The 17,823-nt window shown below is 41.1% G+C and overlaps 1 protein-coding gene across 1 annotated transcript in view; it reads right to left on the bottom strand.

The window, feature by feature from the left end:
- The window catches only part of CLIC4 (chloride intracellular channel 4), a 60,198-nt gene that overhangs the window by 15,974 nt on the left and 26,401 nt on the right, over positions 1–17,823 (bottom strand). Inside the window, exons 2-3 of the mRNA XM_045859155.1 lie at positions 11,406–11,515; positions 2,483–2,608 (exon numbers count right to left, since the gene is read on the bottom strand). Of these exons, the coding sequence (XP_045715111.1) occupies positions 2,483–2,608; positions 11,406–11,515 (236 nt within the window). The remainder of the gene's footprint in view (positions 1–2,482; positions 2,609–11,405; positions 11,516–17,823) is intronic.

The raw sequence follows: 17,823 nt of genomic DNA, 5'->3' as shown, positions 1-17,823 counted from the left end.
ATTATAAAACTATTTAGAAGCTCTCTTTAGATTACAACACCTAACATAAAAACAAAGAAATTACCCTTAGAGAGAATTTAGCACGCTGTGAACCCTTTATATCAGAAAGATCTGCAAGTTTTAAATTATTTAAACGGAAAGAAAAGACCATCTTCAGTTAAAGTCTCTCTTATGAATACGCCCAAAGAAAATGGGGCTGAAATTTCTCTGTACAAAAAGCAAAGTGAAAATGTCCACTTTCAAAGTCCAATTCGAAAAGCTATCATGCCTTACAGAGGACTGGGTGTCAGGGCACCAGAGTAGGCTGACCTCAGCTATATTTATCTTAATATTTAGTCCCTCTGAGAAAAATAACGAGAAGGAATAATAAAAAGTATTTTTGTTGTTGTCATCGAAGGAGGCAAGAAGATAATGAGAAACTATCCATTTGAATGAAATGGTGTTATCAGCACTGATTTCAAAAACATAACTGTCTGGAAAGAATTTACACCTTCGACACCTCAGACAATGGTGCTTTAAAACAAAATACAGTTTTCTTCATAGAGACTGGCAAGTCATTCCCACTGTTTCTCTGCTTATACGTTAATGCTGACACCGTGGTCTACAGTTACACGAGAGGAATATCACTTTCATTACTGTCCGAGGACAAGATGGCAGATGCGGAACTTTCCTCGGAGCTGACAGCCTTTGAAGAATAAAAAGGGATCTAGTGGGGTCCTGACACAGGAATCTTCCAGAAGTTACTGCTACTAAGTTGAATACGTATTCGTAACAGCTCCTTGCCGATGTGTGTAAACCTTCCGTTTATGTTTACCAAGATCCCAGTTCTGATTTACTGTTACTCTACTTATACACAAGGCCCCGAGGAGCAGTCGAGACATGGCGTTACTAGTGTGGGTCTGCAGAAGCAGTCCGGGGGACGGAAGGAAGGCGTGGACTCCTGGTGAGGAGGGATAAAAGAAGTTTAAGACTCCTAGGAAGACAGGAAGGAAGACAGAGGATAGCTTTTATAATACAGGATTAGGAAAATGAAAGGTTAAGCTTAGTACAGGATTGCTAAACAGTGGGCAATTCTGTCCACGATACAAAATGGGATGCTTGTAGACAGAGGTCCACCTCCAGGCGTACCTGCAGGTGCCCGAAAGAAACACTATTGATTCAAAATGATTCTATGCTCGAAATGATGGTTATTCCTTCGCTCACATGCCAAATGCCACTTTTTAAAGTTTAATTCAGGTATCATCTCTCCTCTAAAGCCTTTCCCAATTCCACTCGCTTTCCCACACAACCACCACCCACACCTGACTGTGCTGCAGGAAGTGTGTCTCATTCACGGCTTTGTTGCCCAATTACGATTTGCCAAATGAATGAATGAGTGAATGAATGAATACTGGGTAATTATTTTAAGACACTCTGACCCAATAATCCCATTCCTGGGAAATTTACCTCCACATGGAGATAAGCGACGTTAACTAGCAAGAAAGGCTTGGGCCAGAAGGAAGAAAAAAAAAATCAGTTTTCAGGATAATGAAATTGGAAAATTCCAAAAGAAATCAATAATGCTTTAAACCTATGCTAAGATTACAGTACGATGCAAAACCGCATATGTGCAATACAGGTAATTTTCATGTAAGTTCATCTAATCCTCAACTGCACCTTACATCATAGGCTATAGTGCTTTAGCACTGGTAACCACGTAGGGCCTGGGGCTCTAAAGAAACATGTAAAGAGAGAATGATTCCCAGGGACATAGTCTGAAAGTCAATTCCCTAGGGTGGCAGCCTCAGAATGTTACCTTTAAAATGACCTGATAGGATTAAGAAGTACAAATAGGTAGTTACAGAATAGTCACAGGGATGTAGAGTATAGGAACAGGGATGTAGAGTATAGGAAATGGCGTAGCCAAAGAACTTATACACATGACCCATGGACTTGAACACTGGTGTGGGATTGCCTGAGGGAGTGGAGGGTGCTGGGTGGAGGGGGACAAAGGAGGAAAATTGGGATAACTGTAGTAGCATAAACAATAAAATATAATTCAAAAATAAATGAAATGACCTGATAGAAAATCCCCCAGCAATCTGCGACCACACCTACTTAGACATTCTGGCCAGGTTCGAGTTGAACTTGTCCTTCCCCACCTCTCCTCCTCCCCAGACTTCTCTCTCAGTTCGGAGCCTACACCCCTCAGACGGCCAGCCCCTCCTGGCCTGCCGCACCACCCCGAACCTCCTTTCACCGTGTGCTCTGCCGCTCCGTCGGGTGCCTGCCTTTCCTAGCGCGGCTGTCGGCCTGGCCAGAAGCCACTTTTGACATCTGTGGAGCAACAGTTGTAATAAATGAAGAGAAGTCCCAGTCATTCCAACTTAACACTGTGAGAATTTAACTCAAGTACCGTCAGGAGAAAGGCCTCTAAGGGAGAGATAAGACAAAGCTTTAAAGAGATGGCTATGTTTCCATGCGTATTTTCTCTGATACTCACTTGGGGGGGCATAAGACTTCTTCAAGAAATTCTTCAATCTTATTTACATCCGTTTTGACTTCATTGTTGAAAGTTATAAATGGAGGGTGGGTCCCGGGAGCCAAGTTCTGCAGGTCAACAGGCTTCCTGTCAGGCAAAACACAGCGGTCAAACTGGGATCATTTTCTCACTCTAACTGAGAAGGCGACAATACCTGTAGTTCTCAGAGTGGTTCTGAATTTTAAAGTACGTAAAAATGAATAATAGTATTTTTTCCACTAAGTGTAACAGTTGCAGTAGTCCTCTGATAAGAAGCAAACCTCCACAAAGCACATCATTTGTAAGAAAATTAGAAGTCTTTCTTTTAACCAAAAAAAAAACAAAGCCCTTCATTCTCATTCCAAGTTTAACTGAGGTGCTTACTAGAAATAGTCACAGAGTGAAGGGGGAAAAACCTGAGAACTGGGAAAGTCAGCCTCTAGTCTCAGCTGGGTGCTGACCGGTTGCGTGAGAGCGGGTAAACCCTGATTTACCTAGGCCAACCGTGTGTGTGTGTGTGTGTGTGTGTGTGTGTGTGTGTGAAATAAGGAACAAGGGCAGCTGATCCCCACAGTCCTTTTCAACCTCCAAATTCAGATGCTACCTCTTCACCATTTTCCTGGAAGTCTAGACCTAACAAGGAGAAAGATCACCAGATTTGACTACCTAAAATTGAAATTACTTCAGTCCCTATAAGACAGCATAACCAAAGGTAAGAGATAAATAGAATGGAAAAAATATTATAGTGAATAAGAAAGGCTTTAAATATGTATTAAAGATTTTGTCCAAATCCACTTAGTCATCAAGAAATCAAATAAATATGGGTCAAAAGAAATTGGTAAGCAATAGATAAAATAAATGAACACATGGAAAAATATCAAAAGACTCAATTACCAAATTCAAAACTAAACAATGAATATTCTTTCTATAAGTTAGGAAAAATTGAAAATACATAGAACACTGATGAAGATGGTAAAACCAGTAAGCAAACAACCACTAATAGCAAGGAACATTGGTACCACCCTACTAAAAAGCAAAATGGCTCACCTAAGTCCACCAATGAATCCTGGAATCTACATGACCAGATAGGGTGCGCACCTTAATGATGCAGAATGTGAACCTGAACCTTAATCTAGAATCACACCTGTTTGGGCAGCTGTCTCTCCAAGTGTGGTCTAGGCTAGGGGGCCCTTCCTCGGGGAAAACCAATGAGGTAAAAACATTCTCATTCTACTGCACCAGGTTTCCTATAGTGGAGTTTTCTATGGCCTACTTTGGTGTGTGATATCACGAGGCACAGTATATACAGGTGCAGGTATGAAAATAAGTATCTTCTATTAAGGCAGGAAGACATGCAAAATGTAAAAAAAAACGCCACTCTTCTCACTAATTTTTAGAAAATATAATTTTATTATTGATTTAAATTTTATATTAAAATTATGTTTTGCAGTAACAAATAATGCATTAAGAAAAAGATAAAAACCATGAACATGAAAATGATAACAAACTCACAACTATCAACAAATGAATCTAAAAAATAAAAACTGAAACAAAAACAAACTAAGCAAACAACCAGAACAGGAACAGAATCATAGGTATGGAGATCACATGGAGGGTTATCAGCTGGGCGGGGGGGGGGGGGGAAGGGGGTAAGAGGGGGAAATGGTGCAGGGTTCAAGAAGCATAACTGGTAGGAATGAAACAGACAGGGGGAATGTTAAGAATAGTGTAGAAAAGGCAGAAGCCAAAGAACTTACATGCACAACCCATGGACATGAACTAACAGTGGCAGTGGGGGGGAGGGGGGACTGCTGGAGGGAAGGGGGTACCAGGCAGAGGGGAGCAAAGGGAAAGAAACTGGGACAACTGTAACAGCATAATCAACAAAATATACTTTAAAAAAATAAGCATTCATAACTGTTCTGTTTAAATGAATTAGTAAATAAGTTATTTTTTAAAATCTGTTTTAATTTCTTTGTTTTTTAAATACATTTTACTTCCCTCCTTATGACAAATGCACAGAATGTGAATAAAATAAGGGCTATCTGTAAGTGTACCATGAAGGTGAAATATGTTGTCATTAAAAATAACTTAAAATAGAGGGCGCCCTAAAACCTATGCTCCGCCCACCTTACCAATTTCCTTTGGTCTTACTCTTCATTCTTTCCATTTCACTTTTCCTCCCCATTCCCCACCGCTCCCCATCCCTGTCTCTCAACTTAGATTTAGAAAGTGCCTCGTCTCTGTTACATTCTAATCAATGATTACAAAGACATGTAATCTATTAGTCCAAATTTTCTAACCCAGGGCCTCCCTTTACCCAAATTCTAGAGCCTATCTCCCTCCTAGGGCAAAGCAAAGTAAGTCCATGTTTTCTATGAACTTCTGTAAGAACCTAAGCTCCAGAAAGGACTTTTAAAAGTCAAAATCTGATTTGATTTTCAACTCTGGTTCTTTTTCTGAGCATTCTTTAGTCTGACACGGTAAGAAGTCAGCACACAATGGTCGGGGTGTGTGAAACCTGGGCAAGTCTTCCAGACGCTCATCCATCTAAACAGGCCCACCTCTCGGTTTCAGTAACTTTTACAAGCACTTGACTCCAGATCAGAACTAGTCCTTGTCTATTTTTCATCCCACTGGCTTCTTCTGCTTATTCCTTTCCAGTCCTCATCCTGACCACCTGTTCCTCTTTGACCATCAAAGGGCCCGGCATGCCCACGCCCACGGTCATCTTTATTCTTCAAGTCACCCACTCCCATGTTCACTCACGTGTTCACATTTTTCCAACTTATCATTTACTTCTTCCTCAACTCAGTAGGAGTCCAGGAACCCTACCTGTTTAGGGTTTGTACCTCTATTTTCAAATCTTAACATCTTAAAGTGTTTTTTTTAAGGTAGCACAAGGATAAAAAAAGGACAACAGTATCTTGTCAAAGCAAATAGGGTTAATAAGGTTTGCGTAAAATACGCAAGAGAAAGAGAACACACACACACACCTCCCATGCGTGGTGCCAGGGATGAGTAAGCATGTTCTTTAATCTTGTCATACCCACTGAGCCACACCGGCCAGGACATCTATTACTTCTATAATAAATTATGACAGCTTTTAAGCTCTCCAAACAAAAATATTTGTTAGTGGACAAATAAAGTTAGCATGGTAGAGAAGGAAAAACCAAAGACTGAATTTAAAAATGAAATAGTTCTGCCATTCACCAGCTACACAACTAAGTCAATCCCAACCGCCTTGGGTCTGGGTTTCCTCATCTGGCCTAGGGACCCGAGGCCTGGTTTGCCTGCGGAGGGCAGATCCAATGCGGCACAGGAAAGTGAACTAAACCCAAGCCTGCGCATGGCAGCGATGCCTGCTTTCAGTACCACATTAACAAAGCGTTTTGCAGGAGACGAGATGGGCGGTGTTAAACTCTGAGGGTGATGATTCAAAACTGATGATTTAGCATTAACTGTCCGGTAATAAGAGATCTGATTAAGATAGAGGCATGTAAGTGAAGTGAAACCAGGTATATGATTACCAATTTTCCACTAATGTTGGTGACTAGTGGACAGTCCATCTTGTTTCTGCTGAAAGGCTACATAGATTTTTAAGAAACCAAAGTGATAAAACTGTTTTCTAGAATTAACTGTTAAGATGAAGGACAAACATGTTGTGTCCTTATTCCAAGCGAAAATAGGCTTGAGAAGAAACTTTAATGACTCTAAGGGGGTTAGTAACCTTCAAATAAACGGGCAAGTGGTAAGTAAGCACTGAGGTGGCTCAGAAGGTATATCAAGTCATCAGGCCAACAAAATCCAAGATGCTTCAACGTCTAGTTCTCACCTGGCACTCTGAGGCCTCGGGTGTTTTGTCTGACCCACAAAGGCTCACTTTACAGATGGTTTACACAAACTTAGCATTTCAGTAACTGCGTGTGAGAGAAACGAAAATGAACTGATAGGCGATGGCTAAAAAATTCAAGAATCTTTGGTTTATATCATCAAGACCTTCAGTAAATATTCAACAATTCAATCAAACTAATTCAAATGTTTCCCTGAGTGACAGTTATCTAGAAAAAGCAAAGTACACAGAATCCACTCCCTGAGATAGAACATGAGTATACTTCAATGTTTGGGTTTTGTTGTTCTTAATGTTACTTATCAAAGTAGTCCTTTTTTCAAATAGTAGCCTTTTAGATCAGAAATATATTCCATTCTCTCCCACTTCTTGCCAGATGAAGAAAAGGAAATAAAGAGAAACAGACTAACCATAAATAGAGAGGAAAAGAAAGAAATGAAAAGGAGGAACCTTACAGGAGCTAATACTTGAAGCAACATAAGTGGCTTAACTTCAATTAAAATTTAATTTGGTACACTTGCAACAATTGGACGATGCCAGGCTGCTGGCTCAGTTCCAGCTGCTCAGCATAAAAGGAGCACAGCACAGCCACAGCACACTGAAGCCGGTCCTTAAAGATGGCCTGTCTGTCACTATTTGACTCACTAAATGAAGAAAAAAAAATACTAAGTACACAGAACTTCCACTTCCCTTTTGACGGTCTTGATTTTTAAGGCATAACATTAATTTACACTAATAAAGAGAATATTGGACACTATAAAGCAAATAAGCAAAAAAAAAAAGTAACACCACAAATCCTTTATTGTTTCAATTTACTCCTATTAATTATTCTTCACTAGATCTGCTATATTCTAATAGTAAGGTCACTAATTGAATCAGTGAATTATGCATTCACCAAAGCATGCGCCAGACCCTGGTTACTAAGCATTTATGTGTACCAGCTTGACCGGTGAAAGGATTTTATTTATTTTGATTCAATGTGGTATACTGCTCATCTTTGTCTACTTTAATGTCAATTTGTGGAGTGATTGTTTTAAAACAAATTAGCACCCATGCAGCTTTCAAATACAGCTTCTGTAATTCTTAACAGATTTCATTAACACAGTTTGTAAGTACAGTTTATACTGATAACAGGTTTAAAAATATTCACTAATATTTATCTTTATAAAATTACCTTGAAAAAGAACATAAAGACATGTGGCAGCAAAGTTCTCCCTCGGTCTGACTCTGTGTCTGTCTCTCCCTATGTATTCCTCGTCCACACAGACACACACGTGTGGCGTACACCTGTGGTTCAGAACGCACCCTCAGGACACATACCTCGAACTGTCAGGACTGTTCCAACAGGGCTGCATGTAGCTCAAGTCAGATTTACAAGGGGGAAGAACAGAGTGTGTACTGCACTTGGCTGACTGGCCAGCAGCAGGAGATGGATGATCTCTCTAAAAGGCTGGCCTGGTCCACTCCGTTGAGTTTCCCTGTATGTCTCAGTCACACTGCTATTTCTGAAGATCTACCTGGAAACCACCAATCTCTCAGCTTGTTGGAGGCTGTTTTCAAAGGGTGGAACCACAGAGACACGATAATGGAAGCAAACTATTCAAAAAATTGGCTTGGACATCAGATTTTGTTCTGAGTTCATAACTGCCTTTTAAGATATGCAGAACTATCAGTTTTATCGTTTCATTGTAACACCTTAAACTTTTACAGAACTATTAAAGGTTGGAACTATCAATCTTCTAAAACTTGATGCCATTATTTTGGCAACTTACATGTGGGTCTGACTCGCACAATGCTACAATTAGTATGTTGACATTTGAATCAGAAAAAAATCAGTTGTGATAGTGCAAAGGAGGAGATAGTTACAGTGTTTCAAGTGGGAATGAGAAAATGGAAACATACCTTTAAAAATGGTCTCCAATTTACTTTTTTTCTCTGATAATACCATGGGGCGGGGCGGGGGGTGGATTTCAGTCACTGGTAATATAGCAGACATCACTGCTTTTACAATAAAAAGTTCATTTCCTAAAGTTATCATTTCTACTCCCATTTCTCAAAACCAGAAGTTTACCCCAGCAAGTATGTGACAAAAATCTGACCACGTTTGGCTACATCCACATCAGTGTTTCGGTTCCTCTCTCGTTCCCTCTCTCTCTCCCTGCCCTCGTACTTTCTTCCTTCTCTTCCTTGCCTGCCTCTCGGGCTTGGCTCTGCTCGGCAGATGCTCACTCTGATCTAGGGACTCCTGGGCATAATGAAGACAGTGGAAATCTTCAAACAGAGATCTCGATCACTGCCAGGAACCTGTCAGCCAGAAAGGCCCTGTAACACCAGTGTGATAAAAAGAAAAGTTCTATTCAAGTAACAGGTCTGAAATGGTTTGATAAGAGCAGTAAAAAGTGCCCTGAACAGTGTTTAGCACATAATAGACACTGAAGAATGAAGAAATGTTAGCTCATTTTGCTCCTCCTTTTTCCTGGATCTAAAAATGAGCTAACCGACTTCCCAGATGAGGCGGCTGGCCCGAGGCCCCGGGCTCTCTCCAGACAGAACGGGGTCTTTCCCGCTCATGCGTTCTACAACGCCCGCTCCCCTCTGATGACATGTGACACCATCTTTCCATGTGCGCCCCAAATTTTAAAGCTTTCACTTACATTTATCGGAAGCATTTGTTCAAATGGTGATCATTGGTAGAAAACCCAAATTCTTTTGAAGCCTAGGCAGTTTTTTAAATCTGAAAGTTCTATAATGCAGTTGTGGCAGGAACCGAAAATTAGCGTTAGAAATGACTCCCACTACAGCATTAAGGCTGCGCTGGCAGGCGAGCAACGAGCAACGGGAGGCTGTTCCAAGTTTCCCGGGGGCGCATGAATACCACCAGCACAGTCATTAACACCAACTGCGTTTCAAAGAGAACGGAATGGCTTGTTTTTTACGGATGAAATGTCATGTAACAATAATTTTTTCAGAGCATAGACCAAGCTTCTAAATAGCTCTCAGAAGAGTTCTATTGCTCACCACTGGCCTCTTCTGGCATTAGTACTTTTCACTGAGCAATTAAGCAATTACCTAGAAAAGCAGGAAAATAAATGCTGTAGGCATTTTCTCCCCCACAGCCTTCTGAAAACAGTCCTATTTAAAGTTTTAAAGTTAAGAATATATTATGAAAGGTACTCTTCACTACAGGATTTTGATTCCTCTGTGACGACTTGACTTTACACTGGCTTTCTGAGCCAGCGTTCACTTCCTCCGGGACGGTTTCTTTGACATCTAACTAAAGACTGAAAGTGAGTAAACACACTGGAAAAGACGGGAAAGACAAAGACCAAACCTAAACACAATGCTATCTGTGAAAAGGAAGTTGATGACTGGGGTGGGTGGGACTCACCATCACGTACTGCTCGTGTACTTTCAACTGTCCTTAAGAACCATTTTTAAATACACTGTAGACCTAAGATTTCTACAGCAAACTGAAAAAAATACAGGCCCCCATATTAGGGTTCTCTGTTGATTTTGCACAAAGCCCAAGGAAATAAACATGCATTTTCTTTGAGTGGGAGGATTTTCTAACAGGAGGCCTTGAATCTTTCTTTGGACAATAGTTCCCAAGTGTCACTTTTGACATGTACGGTGCATTACTCTAAAACATACACAAATGCTCAAATATCAATCAACTTACAGGAATAATGTAAGGTTTGCAAAAGTGAAACTAATGACTTTGAATAACCCTTACGTGTTCACTTCCTTTTCTGAACCAGATTATCATCGTTTCTGGCGCCATCACTGGTATGTTCCACCATCAAGCACTGCACTGAGCTGTTCAAAGAATTTTTGGAAGCATGGCCGTCAACTCACTTGCTCCAACCCAAAAATGGAATAGGAGAAATCATGTATTTTAAGACACAGCAAGGGTGTGTGCCTGGCGGCATGGTCTATTTTTAGGAGTTATGTTGGGAAACTTTCTTTGTGAATGCATGGAGGGAAAAAACGGTAATCAAAGGGCAACTACATGAATTATTTCATTCTTATAATAGCTACGTCTGATGTGAACTAGGTATGTCTTCGAAAGAGCCTGTAGTTTTAACTCTCGCTGTCCCCATGGCTTCTCTCTCCGTGCATATGCATAACTAATGGGCTTCCTGGAAGACTTCAGGGCTTCTTTTTAATAAATAAATTCCAAGTCTGCAAAATTTCAAGTAAGTGCGCTAGCAGTAAGTAAGAAATAAGCTGTAAGGAATGGTAACCTAGAACTGGGAATAAGAGTACAGCTCTCACGTCTTGCTCATTCTGTGGTGCCCAGAGGACAGCATACGTAAGTTCTGCCATCCATCGAGTCGGTATTTTTTTTCTTCAATATTGTCCACAACTGATACACTTAAAAAATAAGCAGCAAGCTATGTTGTGGCATTTCTGTCAAGAGGAATATATTTCTACTGCTGAATCCTAGATTTTCTGTGGGTATAACTGTTTTTAACCCTTGATTTAAATCTTTTCTTTTTTCAAGTATGCATGTTCTTCACCTCGGGGGGAACAGACGTTCCTGGGGAAAAAGAGCCGACTACTTATCAGGGCTCTCCCTCAACCTTCTCCACTGTGGGCCACAGCAAAAAAAAAAAAAAAAAAAGGCAGGGACAGCTCTTCAACTAGCAAGACCAATCACAGCTGTGGGTAACTGCTCTTACTGCTCAATTATATTTAACCAACCTGGTTATAAGGATCCAGGTTACACAGGCCACTTCTTTAGCAAACTTAGGACCAAAATGCCCGCTTCAAAAGCCTCTCAATAGGTCCATGTTTACACTGCAAAAATTCCACTGCATCCACACTGAAAGCCAGCTCCTGGTGCCGCTCTTGAAATTTAAGGTAAACATACAATAAGGTCCTAAAAAGACTGTGTGGCCACATGCAATTTACTGACATTGTGAGTTACCATAATACTTAACACAAGTTAAATCTGTCCATACTCAGTCGAACTTTACAATATATTTTCTTTGGAGAACAGATGCAAATACAGTGAAGGATTTAAGCTGACCCCAAACTGCGAGCAAGTCTTACCTTTTCAGGTCAACAGTTGTGACACTAAACACAACTCCTTTGAGCCAAAGAATCATGAAGAGCCTCTGGGAGAAGGGGCAGTTTCCTATGCTTTCGCCATCGCTGCCAGCCTGGGAAACAGAAGTAAACATGAAAAAACAAGGTCAGGGTGATGACACTCAAAATAAGAGACCTTTTTCTGAATTTTTCATCAAGGATACAAGAAGACAGGGAAAGTTGCACTGTGGAAGGCAGGGTGAAAATTCAGGTTTTATTCTTTTCCTTTTTCCTTTGCCTCATTCTCTTTTTAAAAATGTTCAGTATAGCCCTAGCTGAGTTGTCAGTTGTTTGAAGCATCGTCCTATACACCAAAAGGTTTCAGGTTCAACTCCTGATAAAGGAATATACCTAATGTTAAGTTCACTCCTCAGTCAAGGCATGTACAGAAAGCAACCAACTGATGTTTTCTCTCTGATATCGATGTTTTTCTCCCTTTCTCTCACTCTTTCTTCTTCCTCTCTCTCCAAAATCAATAAACATATCCTTGGGTGTGGATTAAAAATAATAATAATAAAAATGGCCAGTTTAGAACAGCAATGTCCAAGAGAAGTTTCTGCAAGGACAGATATTATCTCTGTTACCATTGCCCAACTATGGTAATCATTTGTGGCACATGGCTAAGAAGTATTTGAAATGTGGCTAGTTCAACTTAACTGAATTTTTAAAATTTTATTCACATGTAATAAATTCAAATTTAAACAGTCCCATGTGGCTAATGGCTATCATATAGGACAGCAGAAGTCTAATCAATCTTTAGGAGATGCAGAGATCATCACCCCAGGGCAAAGTCTGTCATGGGTTTTATAAAATGTAAGTCATGTCTTGTACTATGAGATAATACTCTTTTATTTTAAAGTTTTTATCTATTTATTTCTTGAGAGAGGGGAGAGGAGGGAGAAAGAGAGGGAAACATGATGTGCAAGAGAAACAGCAATTGGCTGCCTCTTGCACTGGCCCACAACCCAGGCATGTGCCCTGCCTGGGAATTGAACTGGCAACCTTTTGGTCTGCAGACAGGCACTCAATCCGCTGAGCCACACCAGCCAGGGCAAGATAACATTCTTTATAGGACAACATAAAAAGGGAAATTCGTAGATGTGTCTCTCTCTGAAGAGTTAAAATAATTGCCAGCCTCCCCGAATTGTTAAAAATATTCATTATAAAAATTACATATCCTGTTTTACACATTCCTTCAGGGAGAAAAGAAAACAACATAGCTTTACAATGAGCTATTTGTAATCCACTGAATGAATGCAGCAGTTGGCTTCCCGGAGGTCAACAATGAGGTAGAATTTTCCTAAAAACCGGAGTGGAATAAATCTTTAATTCAATCATGTATGTCCCAAGTTTAAAAGGGCGGGAGGAGGGGAAGGGAGATGGGGCTGGGAGCCAGCTACTGGAAGAGAACGTTCTGACACTTGCGAGGGACCCACCCAGCCCTCCAGCCCTCTTCAACATGGAGTCTGTGAAGCAAGCCAGAAATAACTTCCAGCAAGTCCTTCGAAGATGCTGGTGAAACTACTGTTTATTATCCTAAAGTCACTCTGAAAAACCTCAGGAGCCACTTGAGTAAAATGCTACACGCAGCTAAGGCATTAATTCCTAACTAACGGTGAAATGGGGGTGGGGAAAAAATAACAAGTCACCTGGTCACACCTGATATAGCCAGCAAACACACAGGCACATAAGGGTCCCAGAACCCCACCCTAACCAGACAGCATGGGACAGTTATAACTGAGATTGAAGGGAAAGTGGATCATTCTTTATCAGAAACAAAACACACACAGAATTACACCCAGAATGTATCTGATTGATTTCTAATAATACAAAATTTGCTTCCTAAAGAAGTTCTAGTTCTTAAATTTGCGGGGGTGTCCAACCCATGGCCCATGGGCTGCATGTGTCCCAACACAAAATTGTAAATCTACTTAAAGCCTTTTTTTTTGCACATCAGTTTTTCTTGGCGTTTGTGCATTTAATGTGTGGCGCAAGACAATTCTTCTTCCAATATGGCCCAGAGACGCTAAAAGGTTGGACAGACACCCCTGCCAGTTTAGAGTAAGAATAACCTAAAGAAACTGTTTAAAATAATATTTCTGGGACTTACATCCAGAGATTCTGATTCAGAAGAATTCCTGGGGGAGGCCCACAAATCCTCGTTTTGTGAGAGGCACCCTCACACAAAGGGGATCACAGAGCTGGCATCTGCTGGACACACTGGGAACCGCTGGTGCGGGGAGGTTAGGACGATACTCCTTCGGAGCACAAGCCAGTTCTCAGGACTAAGTCATTCTGCTATATAACAAACTGATACTCGAAGTTGCTCTTTTGAAGATGCTCACCATCCACACACACAGGGAAATGATAACATACAAGTGAGTGTATTACAGATCAGAAAAAGTTAACACATTACCCCTCTATATAGCTTAATGACTAGTGTTTTTACACAAGGTTGTGGCTTTAGACACCCAGATTTTATTATCATTGTTTTGCTTTTTCCCCTCCCAGTTTTAACATGCTTAGCAGCAGAAGCATAAATACAAGAAAAGGATACCAAATTGAGACTTAGACTAAAAAAGCAGTAAAGTTTAGTAGACAAAGAACAAGTCTGACTCAGTGCTCATCCTTTTCCATTTACTTAATCTGTAAAATTAACCTTTCCCAAACTGCCTGTCATGGCACCATCAAAATAATTACGTTGGTGAAGAAGATGTAATAAAGATGCCACATGCAGAAACTGGAAAACACATTATAAAAAGCAACTGGCCAGAGAGGAAGAACACCACCCGACAACGCCCTGCGAAGGCCTACAGAGCAGGCGGCAGAGCGGGCAGAGCAGGCCCGGGGATCTCGGCGCGTCCTCTCCTCGTGAGGACCGGGTCCTGGTACAGATGTGCCTGTGCTTCCACCTCCTTTGTCTAGAATTTTCTAGAAAATTTTACCAATTCTTTCAGGGGTATCAATCATAAGCCATTACATTCTCACTCTCCTTATAAACTACTTTCCTTTATGCATTCAAAAATAAAAGCATGCATACTCCAAGACAGAACTGAAAAATTGCCTCATTAACTACTCCCAAAACTCATGAAAATGCAAATAAATGTGGACATACGACTTTTCCCAATTTTTTAATAGCATTAGAAATTGAGAGCTACCAGACAAATGATGTTTTTGTCAAGTACGGTGAAACTGGAAAACTTTGGATTTCCAGAAGTCACAAGTCAAAAATGTCCTCCCTTAGCTCTGGCTGGTGCGGCTCAGTGGATTAAGTGCCAGCCTGAGAAGCAAAGGGTCACTGGTTCAATTCCCAGTCAGGGCACATGCCTGGGTTATGGGCCAGGTCCCTGGTGGGGGGCATATGAGAGGCAACCACACATTGATGTTTCTCTCCTTCTTTCTCCCTCCCTTCCTTTCTCTCTAAAAATAAATATATAAAATCTTAAAAAACAAAAAAACAAAAACAAAAAAACTAAAACACTACAAGTCAGTTTTCCTATCCTTGAACCGTTCAACAGTTTGTTACTTATTCATCTAGACTTTTTCTATGTACATACTATATTTTTTCTTTAAAAATACGATCACTATAAATACATTTTTATGATTTATGTATTTTAATCCCCATTTAATGTGACCAACCTGATGGAGGCTATAGTGCTCTCCAAGACGGTATCAAAAAAGACCAAACGAGGAAGCCAGGGCTTTCGACCCTGTTCCTAGTAACAGGAACACCCCCTCCTCGCTGCTAAGGTGGAGGTCAGAGGAGGTCTAGGAGACAGTAGTCAGGACTAACGCCATCAACCAGAGGTGGCTGAGACCACCTCAACCGGAGTGTCAGTGGAGGCCACACACGAAGCTGGAGCTCACACCCCCACCCAGCGGTAATGAGGAGCCTTCATACCTTGGGTGTCCGTGGAGGCCAGGTGGGGCATCTGGACTTGAATCTCCACCTCACTGTAACAAGGCCGTGTCACTATGCTTCTGCCCTCCCAGCCCCCTCTAGAGCAGCGTCAGAGAAGCTTTAACAGACGGTTTAAACAAGACCCAGACTCTTAAAATACAAAAATGTCCAGGTTTAAACTGAAAATCACTTGTGTTAAAACAAAAAAAAGGTAATCAACACAAGTCAACATCAAGAAGACAAAGATGTTAGCCCTGGCCGATGTAACTCAGTTGGTTGGAATGTCATCCTGTAAACCGAAAGGTCATAGGTTCAATTCCCAGCCAGGGTACACACCCAGGTTTTGGGTTTGATCCCTGGCGGGTGGGAGGCAGGGGGTGCCTATGGGAGGGCAACCGATTGACGTTTCTCTCTCATATTGGTATTTCTCTCTCTCTCTCTCTCTCTCTCTCTCTCTCTCTCTCTCTCTCTCTCTCCCTCCCTCCCTCTCTCTCTCTCTCTCTCTCTCTTCCTCCCCTCCTTCCTCTCTCCCTAAAAGCAATGAAAAAAAAAATATCCTCGAGTGAGGATCGGGGAAAAAAGATGACAAAGATGTTTGAATTATCAGACAAAGATTTTAAAGCAGCCGTGATTAAAAAAAATAAAAAACAACCTTCAACAAACAATTATGAACAGCCTGAAACAAATGAAAAAATGGAAAGCCTCAGCAAAAAAAAAAAACAGAAGATGTAAACAAGAACCAGATGGAGATTTTAGAACTGAAAAATACAATAAATGAAATTAAAAGTTTAGAGGACAGGCTCAGCGGCCAAGAGGAGGTGACAAGGAAACAATTATTGAACTAGAAGACTGAGCTACAGAAATTACCCAGTCTGAACGACACAGAAAAAGTACACCGGAAATGGAAAGCTTCCTGTATATTTCTATATTTTGATGTAATCCAGCTAACAATCATTTTTGAAGGCTTCCTTGGATGCTATTAACCTGACAGTTCCACATCTGCAAATTATTCTGCAGAAACACTTACACAGATGCGCAAAGGTAAGTGAGAGGGAGGAACACTGAAGCACGGTCAACATCAGACCCCTGGGGACCACCCAGCGCCTGTCAGTGAAGGACCCGAGACCACCTCCTGAGAGTGGAGGTCCAGACTAACCGCTGAGCCCTTGCTGGCGTTGGGGGTGGGGGGGGGGGCAGTGTTCTTCCTTCTGTGGTGTGTGGGGTACAGCGGCCACTGTCTACAAGTTTCCTGACTTGCTTATAGGCTGCCCCTTCCCTGGTTCTTTGGTGAGAGAGCAGACTTCTGTCAGTTATCTGAGCTTGTGGGTGTTTCTGGGTTGCCAGTGTCTACAGCTCCCAACCTGTGATGTACGAGGGAAAAACAAAAAACAAAAAAGCCCACCACCTGTGCAAATGCAGAAGTCTCTCAGAAGTACTGAATTTAAAAACAAAATAAAAAATGTATAAGATGTGGCATATTCATACAATGGAATATTATTTGACAGTAAAAATCAAGGAAGTATTGATGCATGCTATAATCTGGGTGAATTTTGCAAAACTATGCTAAATAAAAGGAGCCAGTCACAGAAGATGACACAGCTCACAACTCCATTTACAGGAAAAGTCCAAATCAGGCAAATCCACAGAGACAAAAGTAAATTGGTGGTCGCCTAGGCCTTGTAGGGGCAGAGGGGGGAAGACCATTAAGGAGTGACTGCTAACAAGTACAAGGTTTCTTTTTGGAATGGTAAAAATGTTCCAAAATTAGACTGTGGTAACGGTTGAGCAACTTTGTGAACAGACTAAAAACCACTGAACTGGACACTTTAAGTGGGTTCATTGTATGGTCTATGAATTATATCTCAATAAAGCTGACTCAGAAATACATAGACATAGATTACAAATACAAATATACACATACTGGACAAGATTTCCATTTAGCATACAGTTTTAAAAGTATGACTTCATATTACCAAAAATACACATACCTACAATGCTTTTTTAAAAATTAGAAAACCCGAATAAAGCAAAAGCTTGAATAATCCCACTGACACAGAAATCACCACCAATTTCCAGATTCAGGATGAGTTAGCATTCCCCTGGGTAATTCTATTCTTACGAAGGGGGTAGCTCTGTCTCACTTGCTATCTGGGTTTGCGCTGGCATGCTCACCATTCCCCACCCTCCCCCGGGACCTCTGTTGTAATTCTTGGATTGCCTAATACCAGTGTTTAATCAGAAATGGCTGGATTAACTCCTACGTTGCAGAAAAAGGGTCAGCAGTAGATGCCACAAGTATTTTTTAATGTTTTACTAATTAGAGGTTAAGGAACTGCTCACTTAGAAAACCTAGCTTAATCAGTCCATAGAAAGTTAGATCTTAAGCCCCAAAGAAGGGCTTCTTCATCTTCCTTGATTTCTGTTTCTTTGTGTGCGTATGAGGCTAGGGGTGCGGGGGTGACGAAGACTGCAGGGAGAGAG

This window comes from Phyllostomus hastatus, unplaced genomic scaffold (genome assembly GCF_019186645.2).
Source record: "Phyllostomus hastatus isolate PE091 unplaced genomic scaffold, TTU_PhHast_1.1 phas_scaffold_182, whole genome shotgun sequence".
NCBI classification, from domain to species: domain Eukaryota; kingdom Metazoa; phylum Chordata; class Mammalia; order Chiroptera; family Phyllostomidae; genus Phyllostomus; species Phyllostomus hastatus.
Note: the sequence above shows the minus strand (reverse complement) of the source record. Positions and strands in the feature narration are given on the sequence as shown.